A 24736-nucleotide genomic window follows, 5' to 3' on the forward strand; every position below is an offset into this window, starting at 1 on the left:
ATCTTGACATTTTAGAAGTTTTATCTCATCTTTAATCCTCCAGTCTTCTTGTGTAACTGCATTTAATCTTACATTTCAACATTGTGTATGAGCTTCTCTGTTTTACACGTGGATGTGGAGGCAGCTGAATATTTGCAGCACTTGGCATAATGAGTGCCAGTAGCACTTTAACCCTGCAGGAACACAATGTATAATAAATGTTCTCAGGTAAGGTAAAGATGTAGCCTATAATGGAAAGACAGAGGTCAAAGGGTAGCACTGTTCACGCAGTAACAACAATGTGGTTTTTATTTTGAAGTCACAAACATTCACATGGTCGGGCATAAAGAGTTTAGTCTCTTTGAGTTTGAATTCAAGAGCATAAAAACTCAAAGTGAGTCAGTTCTGAAGGTGGTTCGGCCAGGTGTCCGCAGTGAAGATGGTGAAACGCCTTTCGAGATTTCTATCTCGGTTCGTCTTCCTCTCTAAAAGCCGAGTCTGCAGTTTCCTCATCTGTCGTTAAAGAAAGAAGCAAAATCAGATCAATAATCTAGGAAATGATTATAGATCGGTTGTATGACTAACAAAAAAGCGGGTCCAAACCTCCTCCATGTTTTGCCCGCTGCTGGAGCCCTTGGGATTCCTGCGTCGCTCCTGCAGCATCTCTACACGGCCACGGATCTGCCGCTCGAGCTCACGGGCGAAGCTGAAGAAAACACACAGGTCAAAGATCACTCACAGTCAGAAGACAGAAAGACGGAGCATTTAAATGTATGACTTTTTAATTTTACAAGCAATGTGTGGGACATAACTGAAACAGAAAATAAAAAAACATAATCCTGGGACTGAAATGAATTCAACGACTGTCAAAAGAAAAGTCCAAAGTGTCTCTTCTTCTCTGGTTAGTCTGTTGTTGAGCTTTATGTTCCTCACAAAGAACAAAAGAACCAGCTGCTGTCCTGTGGTGGGTGTAATACCTCTGTTTCTCCACCAGATGTCTCTAGCTTGCTATTTGCATCTGAGCAGTCGAGGATTATTCAAAAAGCCGTTATCGAGGAGACTTTAATGCCTCATTTAGAAAACCTGTTGTCCCAGTGAATATGGTTCATATTCATAACACAATAATTGCATCAGTAATCGTAAATATCCAGATTCTTTCTCCTCCAATAAACGCAGCTGTTAGTGCTTCATGACGGAGAAAGACCATGCAACGTGTGCCTCACATTAAAATAGACAGAATGAGTAAACAGACGAGGAGTGACATGAAACAAATACAAAAAGAATAAAGTGACACATTTAATTTAAAATGATGAAGGTAGAGATAAAAAATAAAATACATTTAATGTGAACTGAAGGAAAATAAACCTCACAAACTAAAACTCGCCCGCAAAGTTTATCAGACCAGCAAAATAATCGATCAACCCCGTCGCATCAGACGGACGCTGCAAACAAAGGTTCCTTCCCTCTGCAGCATCCACACTGAACACAATCAGATCATTTTCATCAGCTGCTCTTTTTAATACTTTGTGTTGTGTTTTGAAATGTAATGCAATGTTGAGTCTATGCAGCTATCTAATCCCATCATGTGCAGAGAACAGGAGGCCTGACTGCAGAGATCAGCAAGTCAGTATGTCTGCATCAAACACATGGTTGTATTTCTTAGACGTTAACCTTTGACCTCAGATTGAACCCATACTTATGAGCAGCATCCTGCACAGCAGCAACACAAACCCAGGCAGCCTCACTGAGCTCCTTCACCGTCATGTGAGACTGTAACAGGGAACAAACAGCCAGCTCTGAACTCTGAGACATGGCAGAGGGTTTTATTCTGAGGTTAGTGTCGAAGCTAAAAACATAAATTCACAGTATTTATTGATTTTCATGTGTTAGCTTATTTAACAGAAACTGTTCTCCCTGGATGAAATACAAAGTAGGTTTGAAACCTCTGTCTCGACTTTTAAAGTTAAAACAGAAGGAGTCGACTTTATGAAACACAGAAACAATCATACTATAGAAACAAAGCAACACAAACCACAGAGTTCAATGAAGACAATCAGTCGAATAAGGATTAAAAGAGCAAATCCGTTTCTATCCTGGTCTGACTGCAGATATTTACTCTATTTATTTCAGTGTTTGTGACATGTGTGGTACTTTCATAGCATGCACTGCAGGAGAATGTTTCAGCAATGACTAATGACTGGTCTGCTAAATGTTCCTCTGACGCTGCGACACTCTTTGTCACAGCTGTCAGTTTCATTAAAGTATGTTTACGCAGCCTGGAGACACTGACTGTGTTCCAGCGTCGTGTTCCTCTGACTGAGAAGGACGACTGTTTTCAATCTGATGCTTGACGTCTTTTCAAACACGACTCGTCTTTATGATTGTTCTTCTCTGTGCTGCTGTTATGCTCTTTTAGTGCCTGGAAAGCGCTCGCTTCTCAACATCTCCACTCACTCTAAGTATAATTATAAAAGTAGTGTCCCAGTGCTCCCATTACCTGGACTGCTCGCACTCTGTGATGGTCATACAGGAAGCCTGACTCTGCAGAGAACCTCCTCTGTGCTCCACACCGGCTTTAGAGTCGCCGTCTGCCTCCTGAAACTCAGAGAAAAGATCTTTATTTACGTGTCATGGACACAAAGTTCCCGACCATCGCGGGTCACACGGAACAAAAAAGGTTCCTCTTCAAAAGCACAATTTGGTTTGAAGGTCGAAGGACTTCTCCTGAATAGAATTAAATAAAAGCTACACTTGCGTTAGCTTTGCACACAAACAGCGAGCGAGCGGCCGCGGCGGCGAATTACAAACAGACTAAAAAGACAATTTGAGGTAAACTTTTGTTTGTTTGTTTTACTTTATTTTGAATTCATAAAGGTGTAAATTAAATGTTTTTGTTTGTCAGCGTAAATTACAGGATACAGTCAAGGACTACAAAAGATTCAAATTGGTAATGTATGATTTTTTGGTTAATATCAAAGAAGCAAACATCAACTGTGCTGCTAACCAGTGATTTTCCTGAATGGTCCTGTTTATGCGAGCAGTAGAACTAGAATAGCTAGACTGGCTGGGTCTGCAGGACTGTTATTGATGAGCGTGTGCAGACGACGGCCCGGAGGAGGAGCAGGGAGTTGTGTGAAGGTCGTGAATCAAGAGGAGTTTTTTTATAATCCTTCATACAATCCTTCGATGTTTTGCTGAACTGACGAAGACAACAGGATGAAGAAACAGTTGTTTCATTTGAATATTTACAAGCTGGTCACGTTTGTTTCTGCAGCTTGGGAGAAGAGTCCGTCTGGTTTCAAATCCCTGCGTCTACTTTCTGGGTTTTCATTTCTTAATCATTGTGTCTAGTTCGCCTGTTTTGCACTTTAAATATTGTTTATTTATGAAACAATGAGCCCAAAAAGCAAACCAAGCAATCCATCCAGGTCTTCAGCATCTGCCTCAGCATGTTGACTTGCCCAGATGTTTAGTATTTCATATTTCAGTGGATATTAGAAGTGATGCAGCAGCTGTGACTGTGATGCTCTCTTACTGTTCTCAGATAGTCTTTGAACTAACATCAGACTCTTTTGTCTTTACAGCCTTTCATTGTGATGGTCGACACAGCTGGAGCTCTGCCGCCCCCTGGTGGACGGCAGTTCTGACAGCTGGACGTTCATGTGATTTATTTCACACATACCTCCTGATGTCTGGGCTTGCTCGGTTTCTTCGGCCTGTTCAGCCTGACTTGTGAGCCCCGCAGCCGAAGCGCCTCCTGGCTGCTGCAGAGGAGTCAGAAAACAAAACGCTGTGATTCATCACGTCAGGGAAAATGGTTCCTGGACCTTTGTTTCTAAATGGTTACAAAGAGGAACTGTGCACACCGATTACTCTTTGTGTCTTTAAATTAAGAACATCATATCGATCCCTAACTGTCGGTGATTTGTCTTCATACCAATTACTCAAAATACATCCCTGCACATAGAACACTTCAGGTGATTATATAGCTATATATACAGTTCTTATCTCCAGTAACACCTGACTGAATGTTTTAAAAGGGAATATTGAAACCCAACTGGAACCAGATTTGAAATTGCTCAAGTTGTTGCGTTCGATTTTTCTACCTGCAGCAGCGAGACGTGCTTTAATTCACCTTGAGCGAGTGGGAGGGGCCGCTGGCGATGGTCATGCACTGATCGCAGGGAATGAACTCCCCCCCCCCCTTTGCCATATCGTCAGGGCACTAGAGTGTCTGCACGCCACCGTTACGATCTCTGTGCACGTCATCAAACGACTTCATTATGCTTTCTGTTCTCCACTCTTTAGTTCATGTTGTGATTCTGATACAGATGATGCAATTCTGAAATGTCTTGAACGTCATTCAGATCACAAAATATGTAAAAATATAGCTTGATTTGAAAATACCAGAGGTCCCCTTTAATGCCCCGGTATTTATGCAGAAGGAAGATAACTCGGCTCTTCATCATATTAAACTCGAGCTCTAATAGCAGAAGATAACTGACTTCCTCCTGTGCTCCAGGATGGCTTGTTTCTCCTTCAGCTCCGTCATCGCCGCCTGCCTCCTCTCCTCCGGCCTCCTCCAATGCTGAGTGTCAAACTGCGGCAGCTCGGGAATTATGCCCGCCTTGCCAGGCGCCTTTTTTCTGCCGAATAAATTGAAACAAAATGCTTTATTTTTATTGCTCTCCGGAGCTCTGAGTCCCAGCGGAGACAGCCGGAGAGATTTTTTTATCAGTGTGTCTCCTCTGCAGAGAATGTCATTAAAAAGTGTTTTGCAGTCCTTTCTTTTTTTTTCCCGGGCGTTTCTCCAAACCTCAGCACTGAAGTCGTCTACTGACACAAAAGCAGCTCACCTCCTCCGGTTGCAGAGCCAAGACCACTTTCAACTTCATTTCCCAGAGTGAGTGAGCAGGTCCAACAGAGAGGATACAGTGTTCAAAAACAAAGAAAGGAGCGATAAAATGATGATCCGATTTGATCTGAGCCCAGAGAGAAATTAAAGTGCCAGGCTGAGACTTTCTTCTTCGGGATTAGTTCTGTGGGAAACACAGTTAATCACTTTTGGACGCTCATGAGACGATCAATATCAGTCTCAAATCTGACGTGTGAACAGAAATATGAAGCCAAAGCCAGCAGCTGGTTAGCTTAGCTTAGCATGGAGAGCTGAAACTGTGTACTGGCAAGCTGCAGCAGAGACGAGCAGCCCGTCTAAAGCTCCGTGTTTACACCCTTCTTGTTCAATCAGTTTAAAAAATGGATTATAAAAAAAGGACAATGCCTGTTTCTTCTCCAGCACCAGTTGCCAGGTAACCAGCAGATTCCAGGAAGTTACTTATCCCCGCCAAGAAATCATTTGGCACATAACACCCAAATAAAATGTGAGTGTGTGATGAAAAGAGGACAGAATTATTGGCTTTATTGGAAGCTTTCGGTGCTGTCACACAGATTTTGTCCCCTTTGGACAAACACAGGGAATATATCTATTTCCCCGTGTCCCCGGCCTTCGTGCAGAGGTTAACCTCCACGAGCTGTGCGCACAAACGCCCGCTAGAAAGTGTCCTCCAGAGGGACACTTTGAGGCAGTGAGGACATTTCAAATGTCCCGACTCCACATCTTCAAACTCCTCTATTGTTAAAGAAGGATGGAAATCATTTCATAACCCACAATTAGAGAGAAATGACATTGTGTCTTAACTCACCTTCTGATGACAGGAAGGGGGCGTGGCTTCCTGTCTCTCTGTCCTGTCGGCTCCAGCTCAGCCTTGTCCAGCAGGATCATCTTCTGTTTGAGCTCCCTGAATCTTTGCAGCTCCTGCTCGTCGTCCACGCTCTCCTCCTGCTCCTCCACACTCGACCCCATCAGCTCGGACAGCTGCAGCTTCTCCACCGGCGGCAGCTCCACCGCTGGAACGTCCGCTGCGTCTACAACTTTCATATGTTTCATTAAACTAACAGTGCTTCACTTCTTTCTTTAAACTGCATGTTGTAATGTTGTCTAAACGTTGTCGTACACTGTTTGCTATAACCACAGTCAAGGGTTTCTAGTTCACCCTCTCCTCTGCGGTCTCATGTAAAGCCGTGATTTAGCAGATCAAAGCTTCCAATATTTACTTTTAAAATCACTTTTCTCTGACGCTGAATCATCAGACATGAGAGAGACAGATGTGAGGAAAAACATCTTCTCACAGAATTATTGAACATATGTTCATGTATTTCTGAAATCAAGTTGTTGACATCCGTTCTCTGTTTGCATGTTTTATAAAAAAGTTCAACACGAGTGCGGCTATAAAAGAACAAAGGCCGCCGCAGCGCAGCGCAGCGGGTCAGGGTGACGTGTTGGTCTGATCTGACGTGTGCAGGTGGCCGATCTGCAACGTCAGTTACGAGGCAGGACAAGTCCTATCAGACTTTGATCCTCACCGAGCATTTCCACAAAGAGTGTTAACCAGCAACCTTGATCTCATTCATAAGAAAACATGATAGAACAATAACAACAAGTCCTTCATGTTCCTGCAGCTCTCCACGCATTAATGTCGACTAATGGCGTGCATAGAGAAACTTTAAGTGGATTCACTGAGAGGAGACGGGAGCCCCATCTTTCTGAATAACCTTGTGTTTGGGGGTATAAACGCTGCGGTTGGGGGGTGTGATGGGCTCGTTGTGCAGCAGCAGCCTCTCCTGTGGGGGGGCCGTCTCAGGCTGCTCGCAGTGATTACCTCCAGACAGAGTTCGGAGACACAGCGCTCCCCGTTCAGAGCCCACAGGTTATCGATCATTTCTATCTGGCTAAAAATATTCCAGGGAGGCGGGGGGGAGGGGAGGGGGGGGCAGTCAGCCGACTGTCACGCGCCGTCTCCAAGGCAACAGAAGTCACACCAGTAAAGCGGCACCAGGGCAAGAAGCTATTTTTGTGACCAGCGCGTCCTAGCTTTGACTAAAAGAGCAGATGGCTGGGATGCACGTGCACACTGAACACCTCGCTGCTGCATTGTTCAGAGTTAAGGTGCCTTTGACTCACCTGGAGCTGGAGGAGTCTTCCTCACACTGATTGGACGCTTAGTCAGTAGAGACCTCAGGTACTGCAGGATGCCCTGGACCCCCTGGTCCAAGATGTCCTGCGGGGGGGAAGTGATGGGGCACTCCCTCAGGCTCAAGCCTGTTAAGGTGATCACATAACCTGGGAGAAAAAACTGTTTACAGGTCACAGTTTCTACATTCAAACAGAATTAACAATGAACCTTAAAGACATCTTCTAACTCTTTTTAAACAAGAGTCTGAATTCCATTTCAGTCTAATTGAACTCGGCCCTTAAAGAAAATATTTAGGGCCTTTTACAGGCTGCAAAAAGTGCTAACTGAACCGTTTGAGTAGATGCACCTAATTAAAGGGTTAGTACTGTATACTTGTCACCGAAACAGAGTGAGACCTTTTCTAGGAGGAGATTATTCGTCATAGACACCAGTAATAATTATTTCACCATGCAACCAAAGTGGCAGCCTAAAAGAAATCCTCTTTTTACAGCATAAAAGACATTTTTCAGGCTGATTCAAGAAACTCAACAGGTCTGATTAGTTACAGTCACCAAAGGCGCACGACGTTCGGGTGATTTTTTAAAAAAAGGCTCTGCTTTGATTTCATGAACGACGCGTGTTGTCTGTAGTTAGGCGTGTAGCTGACATGATTGACAGGTAGATATGATGTAACGGTTTGTTAAATGGCTTTAAACCCGCCTCGGCGAGATGATCTGAGTATGCAGTACGAGGGTCGGCATGTGGTACGAGGAGGTGAGAGAGGTAGCTGGGGGCGAGGTCGTGCAGTGCTCTATATGGAAGTAACAGTCGAGGATTATGCAGAGCGCCCTGCAGGAACAGCTGACGTCACTCAGGCTTCGTCCATTAATAATACAGTCTATATGCAGAAAACAGGAGGAGCTTGTTATCTTTTTTTTTTTTTTTTTTAATGACGCCTGGTGACTTTGACGAGGGCGATTTAACAGCTGTGTTGTTGTCAGACACATGAAACAACAATCTGAGTCTGTCAGGTGTATTTACAACGATTTGAAGCCATAAAACGTTTTGATTTTATCCAAAAATAATTCGTAAACATGTGAACCTGTGATTCCCTCCATCTTTAAGGCATGTGAAATACGAGCTGGGTTTGAAAACATTGACTCCTCTTTAATGACCTTTCATGCAAGCAACAGTTCTCGCGACGGCCATGAGGAGGTTTTGCTGAACTGGCTGAACAGATGAAAGTGACGGAGACAGCTTGTTGTTATCAGGAAGAACAGAGACATGATTTGTAGGTGAAGATGAGCTCAACTTACCCAACTCCGCTGGGAGCTCTGAGATGGGATTATATTCCAGAAGTAGAGTTTCCAGACGTCTGCATGAGTGAAATAAGAGAATATGATATGATTGACTCTGATCAGGTTCAAGCCCTAATCAAAAAGAAATCTCATTTTTCCACTCTTGGGAATCATGCATTTGGATTTTCTCCTTTCAAAAGTACTCTGAGATATACAAATTGGTATCTAAAAATGTTCTGAAATGTGACATTTAGAAGAACGAATGTACTGTACTCCCGTGGTAGCCGAGGGGCTTGGAATCAGTCAGCATAAATTTCAAAGAGCGGTTGCATAAGGAGCCTACCTGTGCGAGCCAATTTCAGCGGGGAGCGTTTCAATGTGGTTACTTCTGAGATCCAGCCACAGCAGGTTGGGCAGGTTGCTGAACAATGACTCTGGGACGTGGCTTATCTGGTTCCTTTCAAGGTATAAACACTGAGGAGGATAAAATGAGCAGAAGAAAGAAATTCCACTGACATTATAAAATAGTTTTTGCCGAATGTTACAGCTTTATTGAGCAGAGGTTGGAGGACAAACTGACCGTCAGTTTGCTGTTTGTGAAAACGCTGTCTGGGATGTGTTTCAGGTTGGTTCTGCTCAGACACAACATGTCTTCTAATCTGTACTTAAAGAGATTGCGGGGCTCAGCATCCTCTGGGGTGTTACAGGCCCGGGTCGGAGGTTTGACAAAAGTGTTCCCAAAGACAAAACTCTGCTGCAAGTCAGAAACCTTCTCCGTCTTCTTCTGCTCCCTTTCCTTCTCTGGGGACGCCATTGTTAAAGTGATATTCAGAAATTTGGTGAATTTCCGTGACCTGAAAATGACAAAAAATATCACAATCACAATAATGTTAATACCACATCTAACAGACAAGTTCAGATGAACACATAGACAGACAGATGTTTCTGTTTTACAGAAACATTAATATGATGCAACACTTATGAAATCTCATAAAGAGAAACAAATAAGAAAAAACATTAAAAAAATATGAAAACAAAATACTTCAGCATCCTCTTAATACGTGTTTTTTTTTCTTTCTATAGACTTTAAATTAATATAAATTAATATAGGCTGGACTACAGATTATTAATGCAAATAAAAACACCGAGTGTTTTTATCTGAAAATCATGAACAGTTTGTTTACACTGTTCACACCTTTATTAGCTTACCTTCAACTACCACAGTTTGCGACACTTTTCAGCAGCCGTGTTTCAACTTGTTGTTAACCAGGAAACAAGTTAACTCAATATAAGCTGTTTAAGAAACGAAAAAAGGAACAAAATCAAGTGTAATACTAACTTTTAGTTGCTGCCTCTGTTTGACAACGTAACCATGACAACGATGACACCACCTACTACGGCGAGCGAACGCAGTCAAAATAAATGCGAGCTGCATCCATAGTAAATCAAATATTTATTAAACGTCTTTCTTTATAAGTGGGGATATATATTTTTATTGTAAAAGTACATGTAGTAAAACAATTGTGTATATATATATATATATATATATATATATATATATATGTGTGTGTGTGTGTGTGTGTGTGTGTGTGTGTGTGTGTGTGTGTATTAATCATCCACAGGGGCAGGTAATGCTGGTAAAGTCCCCCCCCACACACACAGAAGCACGCGCACACACACGCACACACACACGCACACACACACACACACACACACACACACACACACGTCAGTGAATTGGTACCGCCCACCACCCTTCTCCAGATGAGGTTCAGAACCCCGGCACACAGCACCGGGGGTTCTGCCGGTACCGGCTGATGAAGCTCCCCGCTTTGGGCTCATCCTTCCCGGCTGCTGCTGCTGCTGCTGACAGGCTGCTTCCTCCTTCTCGTGTGTTCAGATGCAACACACACATCTACCTCGGATTCCGACTCTGACCAGCAACTGTCACACTACTCTCACAGGTGTCAAGACAGGTAGAACGCTAACGAACGACTTCCGGATACCCCTTTCAGTATAAAAGTCATGTACAAAGTAAACAATGTAAGAAAAGTTGAGGGGAAAAAAACATTTGTGGTACATGATTGAAGTAAGTAAAATAAGGCATCAAGTTCAAATGAAGCAAAAGGTTGTGTCAGTGTACAAATAACAGGCATGGCAGGCCGCTGCTCGGGCCCCAGACTAGTCAGGGCCCCCAAGTGAGGACTAACTTTTGGCTCAAATCAAGCAGCAACCTCCAATGTTACAGAATGAAGCTGATGCAGAAGTGCAGTTCCTGGAGTGTCCACTAGAGGCTGGCAGCAGAAGCAGCAGACATGAACATGTTTACAGCCTGCTTCAAAAAACTAAATGGGTGTGATTAGCTCATGTCTCCATGTGTGTATGGAGACATGAGCTAATCACACCTATTTGAATGTTTTGATGACTCATCAGTTTTGATTGGATGAAGGATCAGACTTATTCACAATAAGGCGTGTAGCTGAGCTGATTGACAGGTGGGCGCCGTGTAACGGTTTGTCAGGAGGCTTAAAACCCGCCTCAGCTCTCAGCCTGTCGTTAGCTTGACTCAAAGTTAGCCCGAGACAGCATTTCCAGCACGGAGACCGCCATCCATGGGACTCCAGCGCCCCCTGCAGGAACACAGGGGGGACTCCACCGCCCCCTGCAGGGACACACAGGAGACTCCAGCGCCCCCTGCAGGGACACACGGGGGACTCCAGCGCCCCCTGCAGGGACACACGGGGGACTCCAGTGCCCCCTGCAGGGACACACGGGGGACTCCACCGCCCCCTGCAGGGACACACGGGGGACTCCACCGCCCCCTGCAGGGACACACAGGAGACTCCAGCGCCCCCTGCAGGGACACACAGGGGACTCCACTCAGACTTCAAACCTTCTTTGTAGTCTATGCTCAAAATGAGCAAAGTTTGCAGTGACGTAGGAAACCTCCCTTGAGTGACTCCTGAATCTCCACTATTCGGTTTGCATGTTTATGACGCAGACTTCAGTTCATGTGATGCGACTGCAGCGCCTCATCAGTAACCTAACTGTGGGCTTTTATTTTGAAAGCCCACTTCCTGTTTCTTCCCTGGTGACTGCGTGTGGCTTTGCACAGCTCGGACTCTCAGACACACAAACACAAGTCTGTCGGTTTCACACGCAGGCTACGGAAGACAACTGAACAGCAGCTGTGCAGAGTGATTCTAATCACCTCCACCTATCACAGACCGAGCAGCGCTTCCTCTACTCTTCATCATGTCAGATGGCTTAGGAGGAGTCTGACACTCCCGGGGAGAGGACATAACGGGGGAAAGGGGGAATAACGGAGACGGTGTGGGTGAAATGCACGGTTCTGATTTCTGTCTTTTGATGAGCGTGTCCAACACAGAGCTGTAGTTTCTCTTCAAGAGGCGAGGAATGCAACCTGAGCATCAATGTTTCACTGGGGCAAGTGGAAGAAGAGGATGGGAGCCAACAGTTCTTCAAAGAGACCCGTGTTCGACGAGAAGGAGGATGGTGAGTCCCCGCAGAACCCCGTGCAGAAAACCCCCCCCACTACTACAGAAGTTCAGCCCTGACTTCCAGCTGTGTTGGGTGGCATGTTGAATCTGTGATGTCACGGTAGCTCCAGTGTGTCGGCTCTCACACCGACGTGGAGTTCAGCTGTAGTTGTCAAAGTTGCAGGAAAGAGTGATGTTGACGGAGCAACACGTCAGCGCTGTCTCTGTGCGTGGATGGAGACTCCAGTTTAAGCTCTTAAGAAGTGCCAGTGTAGAGAACAGTGCTCAAAATGTTTGATGTCATGTGTTTTCAAATGACTCAGTTTCTCCCTGTCAGGGTTAAACAGGATCAAATATTTGGTGTTTTAACTTCTAATCTGAAGCTGCTGCAGGAGAATTAGGATTGTTGTTCGTGATCATGGAGAGTTAAAATGTCTTCTGTTTGAGTCCACTAATAGTTGCCAAGGTATCTGTGCAGTTGAGACAGCGTGCAGGAGTTTGGGTCAGTCCAAATAAATGAAACTCTATTGGCTGATCAGTGGGGCGCTATGAGGGGGCTTTTAATGCACACACACCCTGCATGCTCAGAAAGTTAACGTGTGTGATCATTTCCTTCTACACTGATACAAACCAAAACTAAAGAGCACATCAGCCTTTCTCTGTCTGTCTGCTGTTTCTGCTCACATCTTGTGTTTGCATCACGTCCCTCCTGAAGACAGAGGAGGGACATGAGGGACAGGGTTTGACAACACTGAGAAGAGAAGATGCTGCACACTACTCATCCTCAGTATCCCCGTTATATTCCAACAGAAACCCCGATGTGTTCCGAGCGCTCAAACAGGATGTCTCTCTTTTTAACTTGGTGATGCTGAGCACGAGTCGTGTGCAGAGTTAATGTGTGAACACATGAGGGGGGGTTTTAACCATTCATGTGACCTGTGTCGTCTGAGAGGAGCTCATGAGGCTGGAGCTTCCTCTGACTGCATGAACATGTTGTTGAAGCTCGGCCAATAAAAAGCTGCCTCAGACACACACTGACACACACACTGAGAGGAGCAGCCACTTTAAATGTGTTTTTATTCCGAGTGATAAAGTCAGTGAAAGCTGACCGTGCAGTGAGTGACTTGTGTTTTCTCTCGTGCTGGTGTTGATGCATGTGCTGTACCTGCATTGCATGATCGCTGTTGTGACATGAACATGTGGAGATGAAATCATCAGCGTACAGAAGCTGCAGGATGAGCACCCGCTCAGATATCTGCTCGTGCTGTGAGGAGGAAAAAAAAAAGAAACATTCATGCCCGAGTGAACCCTTGGAAATGTGAAACCAAGGCAGATATTTAATAGCATAATTAGGACGAGATTAGTGTCATGCATGGCAGTAACGTTAATGTGTAATATCTTGTCCGTGTTCAGGCGAGCTCAGTGACAGAGCACAGAGCGCTCGCTGACGTGACGGCCAAGTTAGAGACAAAACTTCAGCGAAAAGCAGGTCATTTCACTGCAGGCGAGTGGTCATATGACTCCTCCTCCTCCTCCTCCTCCTCCTTCAGGCGAGCTCAGTGACAGAGCACAGAGCGCTCGCTGACGTGACGGCCAAGTTAGAGACAAAACTTCAGCGAAAAGCAGGTCATTTCACTGCAGGCGAGTGGTCATATGACTCCTCCTCCTCCTCCTCCTCCTCCGTGTGTGTGTGTGTGTGTGTGTGTTCAGTACATGTTACTGGATACACGTGGAATCGATAAAGGGTCATTCTGGTGTTTTTCCCCTCAGTTGAGGCTCGTTTCCGTCTCTCAGTGTGGACACGTGTCCTCGGCTGTGAAGGAGACGGATCGACGTGTCTCCACTTCGTGTGTCGTTTGTTGGAACCTGCAGTCTCATTTACACATTTTTACATTTTCTGATTGGTTGAGCTTGCTGTTGCCATGGTAATACTTCCCACCCCTCTGTGCCGTGTGTTTGCGAACAGACAACGCGAGCTAGTTAGCTAACCCTAACCCAAATGCTCTAACAAACTTGTGAATGTAGTTTATATTCTCAAAACACAAACTTCAAGATAGAACAACACTCGCATGAACAGTACACACTTCAATTCGCAAAGGATTGTGGGATGTGTAGTTCCTTGACTTTGGATGAATATCATGTTCACAGTCTTGTACTTTTGCCTTTTATTCAGTTTTTTAATGCCGTTCAGGTGACGAGTTTATTGTAGTGTCGATGTAGAGCAGTGCAGCTCAAACACACACAAACACACCTGTGTGATGTCATCAGCAGGCGCACGACCCGAGCACATCTGGTACTGACGCCGGTCTGTAGACTGGATGTGAGCGTGTCGTGACATCGCCTGTTTTCAGTTCTTTAGTTTGAACGTGTGAAAGTGCACGGAGCGTCGCTCCTCTTAGCTTTATGAGCCGTCGCTGTCATCATGGCGTCTGACTCAGCGGCTTCGTCTGCCTTCTGCGTTTATCAGAAGGACGGCGCAGCGGATAAAGTCGTGAATCAGGGAGAGCGAGTGTGAGGTGTGACACGCAGGAAAGAACTCACAGGTTGGATTTGAACCCGGGTTGCCCGCTTTGAGGACTTGATGACCTCTGAGGCCAGCTGCACGCCGTCTCCTGCTGAGAGCGTCCGGGCCGCTCGGCCTGAAACTTTCTGCTCGTATTCTTACGAGACATTCAGAAAGTTTCAGGAAATTCACTGCAGCCTTTTTTCCACAGCTGAAGAGACTCGGACAGTTCGTCCCCTCGTCACGATGATGTCGAGCCAGGACGCAGCTTCTCTTTGCAGCCTCCGAGAAAAGGGTGCAGCTGTAATTCAGATTTGTGTGGAGGGGGGGGGGGGGGGGGGGTTGAGGATCGATCAGGAGCGGCCCCTTCAGACCCCTTAAGCACTTCTCTGCTCTCAGCCTGCAGCAAACGATCACGTTGGTTAAGAGAGATGTTTTCATGGCCAGCGCTAATCGCAGAGAGCTCAGGGCTGAACCTCTCGAGACAGAGAGAGACGTCAGGGTCCAACCCCGTCCGTCCTCAGGTTGAGGCAGGTGCCACTTACCTGTCAGCCTCTAAACACGAAGAAGTGCAGCGCGTCCACCCATGACCTCGATCAGCGTGCACGGGTGCAAACGGCTCAATGTGCCTTTGATTTGATCATTCAGTGTTTCTGCAGAGCTCAACCCTGATGTCCTGCTTTAATTATTAGCCATGATGTCATAACCATCTGACCTCGAGCTGCCTGAGCGTGAAGCGACAGTTCATGCTCTTCGTCTGATTTCGACCTCGTCTGAAACACGAGAGCGCTGCGTCTGCACGCTAAGCAGCTGCTTCTCTTCCTCGCCGGCGCTCTTTAAACGAGCTGCACACGACTGTGACGCTGTGGACGTCTCTCACAAACAGAATCTGTTGGCTTCTTGGAGAGCAGCATATGGCCGACGTTAGGCAGTAATACTAGAGCGGCGTTTGGCTGAAAAGGCTGCAAACATAATCAAGCGGTCAGGTTGATGTCCATGCTTGCTGCCAGAAGGGCTTTTCTGGCAGCCACTTTGATTACCAAGGGAGGGCTGTGGAATTGATTGAGGTGCACATCCTGCGACTTTCTGCTCTGCTTTTCTCACTGAAACACTTTGACAACAGAGCTGCGGGTGAGAAATTAGTTTGAGATAAATGATGGTTAAGCCGCTCCGGTCTGTCGGACACTTTGTCTTTTGTCATCATTTCGGAGACGTCGCGACCGTCTCTCTTCGGCTGCTGAATCGGTGAACAGCTCTTTAAATTTTCAGAGCCTGCGCTCGTCTCTCTGGGCCGGATCGAGGAGCTTCACGAAGGCCGTTTGTCACAGTGAAGCTGCATAAATAAGCAGTGAGAGGTAAAATGTCCCGGTGAGAGTTATGAAGACAGAAGAGGCCGAGGAGAAGCAGGTCACAACTTTAGAAGTGGGCCATCGACTGGTTCACATTAAGGTTGTCCAAAATACTTTTCCACTTTTCCAGGAGATTTCTAACGATGGTGATGAAGGACAGTCGAGTGGTTGTATATTTATCTCCCCTGACATTTAATCGCTGGGCTGCTCCCAGGAGACACTGTTCACATCCAGCTAGCTGAGCGCTCTGACGCTACGCTAACCGCTAACCGCCACAGCTGGACGTCACAGTGGAAACGGAGCGGCGTTCATACAAGACAAAGTCAAACTGTGACACGTCTGTGAGACATCAACAACGAAGACGAGATCCAAAGATTTAGCAGTGTTTAAAGAGACGAGGCCGTCTCTCTGTGATCCAGCTGCACAAAGAGGTTCAGAGACCAGGCTGCAGCTTTAACGTGGTCGGCTGTCTTTCTCAGTCATTCTGAGCTTTAATCGTTTCCACGGCGTGCACGTCGCTGACCCACACGGCTCGCCTGCTGCTCATTTAAACTCCTGAGAATGTGCAAATGTTTGCAGGTCGAGGCGCGTTGATTTCTGACGTTTGAGGAACGAGGCGATGCAAAGTTCTGACTGGAGAGACAAACGTAAAGGTCAAAGGTCGTGTGGAGACCAGGAGAGTCAAAGGTCCAAGCGGTTTGAGAAGACTTGGGATGGCGTTCTACTGCCACACACAGAACGCCATTCTGTGAGAAACGGCGTGATTACAAAACGTTTCAGAAATGTCTCGTCCCGCGTGCTCATGCACGACCTTCGAACCCCAGAAGAAGAAAGTTTCGAGTGTTTGAGAAATCCAGCGGAGACAAAGAAACGATTCTCTCTGAATGTGTTTAGTGAGCAGAACTGTGAGCACACGGAGAGCTGAGTTTGGACTCTGTGTGAGCGGAACCATGAGCCCGCCTGAAGACAAAGCAGCTCTTCATGCTCTCCGGTCCTCATGTGAACTTCTGCGTCTCGCAGTGAAAGCTGCACTTGTTGTGGACGCTGAGAGCAGCTCAGGAAGAGGAAGTGCGTGTGCGCTACGTTGTCGGATAAAGTTCTGTATGCATTTGATCATCCTGGTTACGCTAAAGGCAAACGTCTTCTATGGACAGTAAACGTGTGTGTGTGCGTGTGTGTGTGTGTGTGTGTGTGTGTGTGTGTGTGTGTGTGTGTGTGTGTGTGTGTGCAGATTTGGTGGAGGATAAAGATAGACGCAGAGAGAGATGGCTGATTACTCGTGCTGAATACTGAGCCTCTCTTTCTTTCATCTCGGCTCCAGACTCTCATCTTCTCTCTTTGCTCTTACACTCAGATTCTCGCCTGCAGATATCGGCCTCACGCTCCAGCGGAGGGACGCTGTGATTGGCCGCAGCAGTAACCCAATAGGAACGCTCTCTCCGCTCGTGTTGTTGTTCTTCTGATTTCAGCGCGCAGCGTCTCCCAAACGTCTAAATATCAGACCAGTACAATATCATCATTTATCAGCACAGAGCGAGCGGGAGCCCCCTGGTGGGCCGTGACGGTAGAACTGAACCTGACTAAAGTGTGTGACTGGGATCAGTTTGAAGGTAACGAGGATTCTTTGTGTCGTAGAGTCTGGACGGGCCTTCAGAGACGTTTAGAGACATTCTGTACATTTATAGATTTACAGCTGATGCTCTTTGTGTTGGGAAATTAAAGACAGTCAGGGACTCCGTTCAGCCGGCAGAGGAGACAAGGAGACAAGGAGACAAGGAGACAAAGAGACAAGGAGACAAGGATAAGTCGCATCATAAGACACAGTCAACACAAAGAAGAAGAATAAATTTTATTTATGGGAACCTTTAACAACACTCAAGGTCATCGCACAGAAGAACACAAACCACTACAAGTGGCTCCAAAGGGGGGGGGGGGCTCTGCCTGCACGGCGATCAGCTCTCTGAAACTGACTTTTGATGAGTTGTGGAAACGTGGAAAGTGGCGTCGTTGGTTTGGGCAGCATGGCGTGCTTCAGCTCACTTCACTGACATCACAAGTTCTGTGGCGTGACTGTTGTGTATGCACAACATCCCCATGGCGATGGTGAAAGGACATATCAGGGGTGCAGGTGACCTAATGGTTCGTACATGTACTGAAGCGTCCCGGGTTCAAATCCGACCTGGGTCTCCTCTCACGTCCTGCTGTCGACAGTGAAGACGTGTCGTTGTCGTAGCTGGAGGAGACGTGAGATCATCATCAGAAGTTCATCAGCTGAACTCGAGTTTAGAAAAGGTCAAAGTTGAGTGACGTGTTGGACGATGTGAAGCGGAGGGACTTCTGTCTCCACGGTCCAAACATTTGACGTTTTCCGGTTTGGTCAGAGGAAGGTGACTCCTCTTCCTCATATTCCAGCCGTCATAGAGGGCATCAACCCCCCCCAGCTGTGCACGTGTGTCTGTATGTGAGCTCACCCGGAGTCTGCTCAAACAAGGAACAAGGTTACTGCGAGGAAATCAGGTTAAGGCAGCGAATCAGAGAGCGCGTTTACATGGAGCACGCCGCTAATCCTCTCCTCTCACACCAAACAGGATTCTACAACCACCGGCGTGGGATTGAATTATTCTGGACGCCAGGACGCACGCCGCCAAGTTGTAATCTCCTCTTTCATCCAGCTGGATAAAGACAAACTTCCCCCGCCCGACGACTCGACGTTTTACAAAAACTCTCTGACTGTGTGAAAACCAGGTTTCCCTCTTAATCCCTGAAGCAAGCAGTTTACACACACACACACACACACACACACACACACACACACACACACACACACACACACACACACTGTTAAAACCTCCTCAGTGAATGAGTGGGACTGAAATGTGACACTATTAAACCTGACAGAAGCTCCGCCTCTCCAGCTGCCCGTTACACCCCCAGGAGGGAGGAGTGTGTGTGTGCAAACAAACCTCCCTCATGAGGTCCCACACACACACACACACACACACACACACACACACACACACACACACACACACACACACACACACACTCTGACTCTTACAGGTGGTGACAGAGTCGATTGTAAAGAAGAAAAGGTGTTATTGCAGTTTTTGGGGCTGGCGGCGGCGGCGGCGGCGTGTGAGCAAACACCTGAGCGCTCAGCGGCTCGTCCTAAATCTCTGTGAGGACGAGCAGAAGTCGGCTGGATCTGGGACACGTCCTGCCTGTGCTTCAGAGGGGAAACAACTAGGCCACGTCCCCTCACCTGAACACCTGTCACACCTGCAGAGCGCCGGCTTCCACACACGTGTGAGGCCGCGTTCACTTCAACCGAGCCGACCAATCAGGACGCGTTAACCTGTCTTAGTTACATCCGTCCCTCGTTACCAGCGTCCAAAAAAGACGCGTCGTGCTCCGGCCAGACGATCCGGCTCGGTTGCGCTGAAGCAGCGTTTTTTCTCTTCATCGCTCTTAAACGAGTTTCTCCACGTCCAAAGTCCAAATGTGTAAAATGAGGATGGCTCATGTTTAAAAATAGCTCCTTTAAATGTAGCTGGGAGATGTCGTGGTAAATAATTTGCAGCGTGGCTCTTTGTGTTCACATGAGGACAGCTGCAGCTGCATTATTCAACCCTGCGTGGACTTTTCACCTCGCAGCGGCTGCTTTTCTTTTTTCCTCCTGAGCTGGACTCTAAAGGACTTTATCCAAACCATCACGGGCTTGGTCTTATCTCTGACAGACTCTTTGTGGCGGCTCTTCCTCCTCCTCCTCTTCCTCCTCCTTCAGGCCCTAAACGTCTCCCTCTGTGATCAGTGGAAAGGTCACGGCGTGGCGGTTTGAAACAGGATCCTGATGAAGACGTAGGAGGAAGGTGGAGGAGCTCGGCTTGTGCTGAGTTGAAGGACAGGGACGGGGTCTGAAGGAAGGAGTGACGGAAGCCTCATAAAGCTGCATTCACCTCTGAACAAGAGGAGTATATAACGCCAGGCGTGTTAAACTGAGGACGAGAGGACGAGTCCGTCCTGCAGGTTTACGTCCTCTCGTCTGTGATGAATGAAGCTGTCGTCACCTGACGGACGGCGTGCAGCTGTTAGCTACATTTTCAGCTGGACGCGCCGCTCCGACGAGATGTCGCCAGTTTACCGTGCTCGGCCAATCACACGACATTTAAAGCAGCAGCGGCATCATCGGCCTGTAACGTCGTCTCGTCATCAGATCCTAAAAAGGAGAAAAGTGAATTCAGACGATGTGCAGAAGACGACGGCTCCAGTATTACTCAACAGTTGCTAATTAATTTAGCGTGAAGAGAAAAGAAGAATGAACACATGCAGACAGGAGGAGTGATGATAATGAGGCTGTAATGATCTCGTCTTAAGCTGAAGGATCTGAACACGACGCTGCATCAGTACGAATCATGTGACCTGCTATATTTAAAAAAAGACTTCATAATAATCCAAATAAATCCAACACAGTCCATTAAGAAGCCTCCGCTTTGTTTTATTAATGATGAACACACAGGAGTGTGAATCACAGCGAATTCATTATCCTGATGCAGAGCTGCTGAGGATGCAGTGGCTGTAACACACACACACACACACACACACACACACACACACACACACACACACACACACACACACACATTGCTATGGCAACCTCAGAAGTTTTCACACGGTCCACATGATGTTTGGCGGTGACAGTGCGGTGCAGGGCTGGAGGATCCTCTGAAGTGCTCTCGGTCCTGACGGCCCTCTGATGTGGATCCAGCCTCCCCGAGAGATTCCTCGTGGCGTGGAGCTCCAGATTGACGCCGCCTCTTTCATGGTCACACAGCAGCCTCTGTGTTTATTACGCTGCACTGATGCCTGTGCTGAGTTTGGCGTCTCGGCTCATGACCTCATCGCTCCTGATGGGATGATATCTTGACCCGCCCAGTCGGACGCCACAGGTGGAAGCTGGAGTGATTTAATAATCGAGAATATTAAAAATCGACTGATAACGTCCAAAAATCGATCTTTTTTAGGCTAATCAGTCAAAAATAGAATCGTGTTGAATAGAAAACGAGACGCCAAGAATGGAACGCTCGAGTTGACCGCCTGAACTCGCTCGCCGGCGCCGCCTCATTCATCGACTTTAGGTTGAGTTTGCTGTGGTGACAAAAAGTGAACATTTTCTGCAGCTCTTGTCTGAGGATGATCCCTCTCGTCCAGGCTGTTGACTGACAGGTGGGAGCGTTGTAGCTCCGCCCCTTTGTCTGCTTCCAGCCTGATTGACAGAACGCTGCGTTAAGGAAGAAAGAAGCGACACTAATAAAGAGAAACGTGGAGGGATGAAATAAATGATGGCTCTGCTGGATATCAAACAGCCAATAAAAGTTAGTCAGCTGTCGAGTTCCTCCCTGATCTGTGCTCTCCATCGATTCCTCTCTGAGTTCAGGTCCATTCTCATCTGGTGAGTAACCGTGGCAACAGGCTTTTCAATAGAGCTTCATCACATTAGTGCGTTACACAAACAGCCACACCGGGCTTTAATGCTGCTTTAATTTTCCAGCAGTGTGACTCCTTTGTGTCATCATCATGAAAGCCGCCCAGCCCATGCAGAACCCCCCCCCCCCCTCTCTCTCTCTCTCAGGGTAATTAATGCACACGCGAAGGAGACTCAAAGACGGTGAAACCGCACGACAGCGGCCCCGCCGGGAGCGTCCGACCTGCAGGAATCAAATCTGAAGTTGCAGCGGCACGCTCTCTGAGCAGAGCGGCGTCCTCGCCCTCATCAGCTGAAACACACGGCTGTAAAGACGATCCGTGCTGCTGAATATTCATGAGTTCCAGTGAAACCAAAGTGATGAAGATGATGGAGATTTAAGTGACCTGATTTTTCTTTAATGATGTGTCAGCCTGTCGTTTAACGCCACAAACAGTTTCCACTCGTGACCCGCTACAAAGAAAAGCGTGACGTCCCTGAAATCGTCTCACGTTGCCTTTTCACTAATTTCCCTCCGAGCTGGAGACTCGTCCTTCTCAGGTGGAGGCGGGGCTTTGGACATGGCTTAAAAAGAAGGACGTGGAGGCGGTGCACGAGTCTGTTGTTCCACACAATCACAGCATCAACAAAAGAGCGAACAGGAAACATAATGAAGCTGTTTGATGAAGTTCATGCAGATCAGCCCCCTCCCACTCCAGTTCAGCTCACCCCGACTTCAAACTCCACGTGCACCGTAGACCCGCCTCACGCCAACGCTTCTGGATAAATGTAGCTACAAGCTAGCGTCAGCCTGCTGAGCGGGATGTAGCGACACGATTCACCACGTGTTTTACAAACTGAGACTGAAGACACATTTTGACTGGGAAAGATTTAGCCTTAGTTTTTTTTTACCTCGTTGGCTCTGGTTGGAGCGAGCGAGGCTACAAACAGTTTGACTTTGCCGCTGCCATGGTAACGCCTGCTGGTTAAAACCAACCTCCTGCGCTCTACAGCTGCTGACGCTCGCCACGTCGCTGCGGTTCATTTTTCAGAGTACCGATGTGAGTCTTCCTCACGGTCCGTCTTCCCCTCCCTACCTGCGAACACAAGCAAGCAAAGAGGCAACTTACTCTGCTGTGAACGCTTCAGTATGGAGGGGGCGTGGCCTAACCGCAGTGTGTTTTCATGCTGGAGCTCAAAGGCCAAAATCAGTCGCACAGCGAGTCAAAGCTAATGTGCAGACTTTTTGCAGCCTGTGTTTTCAAAACTCAAACTCTTTCTCTCTTCATCGTCGTCCTGCACTTCCTGTGGCCTCCGGTGATGATGCCGTGAATCCCGTAACGAGATCTCATCGATAACGATCAGGAGGGTCTGCAGCTCCTCCCCTCTCGGGGATCGTTCCAGATGCAACCAGTAAATCTCCTGCTGCTCTGCTGCTCGACGGATACGATTGGATGTTGATATCAAAGAGTGGAGCGAGTCCCTGCAGCAGCTCGACTACTACAGAGCATGAAATATGACTTACTACTCTAATAAAATATTCAGTAGTCACGTGGGAGAAGAAGCGGCTGTAAAGCAAACTGAGCTTCTTTTTTTTTTTTTTCAAAGCGGTCCTTTTGGATGATGCGAGTGTCAGTGTCAGAGTCATCGCTCTCAGACTCTGATTCTGCTGCCAGAAAAACTGACGGCGTGAGAAAGTACAGCAGAGTGTGTGTGTGTGTGTGTGTGTGTGTGTGTGTGTGTGTGTGTGTGTGTGTGTGTGTGTGTGTGTGTGTGTGTGTGTGTGTGTGTGTGTGTGTGTGTGTGTGTGTGTGTGTGTGTGTGTGTGTGTGTGTGTGTGTGTGGATCGGGTTCGAGCAGACGAGTGTTCTCTGCAGACTGAACAGGAAGCGATCGATGCTGGGAGGTTTTTTGACCCGGGTCCAGCAGCCGGTCCTCACGGGGGGGGGGGCAAGGGGGGGGGTCTAATGCTCTCCATGAATCCGCATTAACGCTTCACTCTGTGTGCGCTCAGATGAGCGTCACTCATCGGATTTCAATAATCAGCCAGTCGTGCAAACTGACTGAGCGCGGCGCCTGCTTGATAGAAACGATCATCATGAAGCGTCCACGGGATCTGTGTGCGCTGCCTTCCTTCCACGCCAAAGGCTGACCACGCCCTCCAACGCTACGCCGCTGCCGCCCGCTCTGTAAACATGGCAAGTCTATTTACAAGAGAGCAGCTCGGACAGGAAGTCCGACACGAGAATACGAAGAGCATCAGTCGACTCCAGATGGGCGCTCTCCTGCTGCCGTGTCACATCCAGGTTGAGCCAACACAGAGCGCTGCACGCACGAACGCCGCGTGACCCGGTCGCTTCCCTCAGTCAGCAGTGAGCTGCGGTTCTGTCCTCGACCCGATCTGATGTGATTCAGGGAGGATTCATTTGATCCGATACAAACTTAGAGTTGAATCTAGAGTCCTTTAAGACGAAGCCACGCTGAACACGCTGAGCTCGGGATGAGTCGCACGCTGCAGCGTCTCGTGAGTGTGTGACGCTGCATAAATCTCATCACCTCAAAAAGTCAACCTTGAAGCAGAGAGCATCTGTTTACAACTGCAGGAACTCACACACGAGTCAAACCCCCCCCCCCCCCCCCCCCCGCCCACTTTATGCCCGGAGCAGTGACGGTGATTAATCTCATCTCAGGATCCATAATTAAGACCAAAATAAGACTTTCACACACTCTTCTGCTCTTTGGTGTAATTGGATCTTCTTTCTGATTGGTCGGTCACGTTCTGCCTCTCTGCTCCTTCTTTACTCTCCTCATGACTGCTGACGTGAAGCTCCATGTTTTCAATGTGTGAAGCCTTGATTACGGCCCCGCCCCTCTTGACTGCGAGCTGCACATGTTCGTCCCTGCTCCGCACGCCGGTGTTTCCCCGGCGATCATTAACAAGGTTAATGAACTCTCTGCATAATGCATGTTCCTCCCGCTCGTCAAGGTGTCCTCCTCTCGGTTCACCTTGTCCAGTCTGTCCTCCCCTCTCTGCTATCGTCCCCTCTTTTACAACCAGCAGCAGCGAGCTGAAGCTTCTGTGAAGCAGGTCAGCAGGAAGGATTATTCATTTCAACGTTTAGTCTGCGACAGCCAGCGTGACGTCCAAACCCGGGGACGAGCATGAAGAAGTCCTAAAGATTCAATGTCATCACATTCGCTGCCTTGGAAAAAAATCTTTCTGCAAAGAACGAGAGCTCAAAGAGTGACGATAAATATGAAGCAACAGATCCTTTGTGTCACACACACACACACACACACACACACACACACACACACACACACACACACACACACACAGTCTCGCTCTCTTCCTGCCCCTTGACACGGGCTTCATGCCAACATCAGCTTCACAGCAGGAGCCAATCACCCGCCGCGGCCCCCCCGCGGAGCCCACTCAGCATCTCATCCTGGTGTGTCAGCAGCTTCCACAGAGGAGGAAGAGGAGGAGGTGTCGTCTTCATCCCTTTGTCTCCTCCTGGTTCGAGAACACGCAGCTCCTCTCAGAGCATCCTCCTGGTTTATCTGAGACACACACACACACACACACACACACACACACACACACACACACACACACACACACACACACAC

The 24736-nt window shown here is 47.6% G+C and overlaps 3 protein-coding genes across 6 annotated transcripts in view; 2 read left to right on the plus strand and 1 right to left on the minus strand.

Moving 5' to 3' along the window:
* Positions 1-24736, plus strand: part of LOC306835646 (uncharacterized protein) — a 380835-nt gene that overhangs the window by 134386 nt on the left and 221713 nt on the right. The window lies entirely within an intron of this gene.
* LOC306836331 (leucine-rich repeat-containing protein 27-like) lies at positions 262-10220 on the minus strand. 4 transcript variants are annotated; one of them, XM_079363353.1, is made up of 11 exons: positions 10102-10220; positions 8871-9144; positions 8634-8764; positions 8309-8367; positions 7001-7159; positions 5682-5904; positions 4485-4625; positions 3662-3743; positions 2477-2574; positions 583-685; positions 262-492 (listed from the first exon to the last, which is right to left on the minus strand). In XM_079363353.1, the coding sequence occupies exons 1-11, from the start codon at positions 10203-10205 to the stop codon at positions 379-381; spliced, it is 1488 nt and encodes a 495-aa protein (XP_079219479.1). In that variant the 5' UTR covers positions 10206-10220; the 3' UTR covers positions 262-378. The 4 variants fall into 4 exon arrangements, with proteins under 4 accessions (XP_079219479.1, XP_079219478.1, XP_079219477.1 ...); XM_079363352.1 differs by having other exon boundaries at positions 3662-3740; positions 5682-5910; XM_079363351.1 differs by having other exon boundaries at positions 5682-5910.
* stk32c (serine/threonine kinase 32C) overlaps positions 11340-24736 on the plus strand; it is a 53187-nt gene continuing 39790 nt past the window's right edge. The window contains exon 1 of the mRNA XM_079363361.1: positions 11340-11806. Within this exon, the coding sequence (XP_079219487.1) occupies positions 11725-11806 (82 nt within the window). The 5' untranslated portion in view covers positions 11340-11724. The remainder of the gene's footprint in view (positions 11807-24736) is intronic.

This window comes from Symphodus melops (genome assembly GCF_947650265.1).
Source record: "Symphodus melops genome assembly, chromosome: 15".
Classification (NCBI taxonomy): Eukaryota; Metazoa; Chordata; class Actinopteri; order Labriformes; family Labridae; genus Symphodus; species Symphodus melops.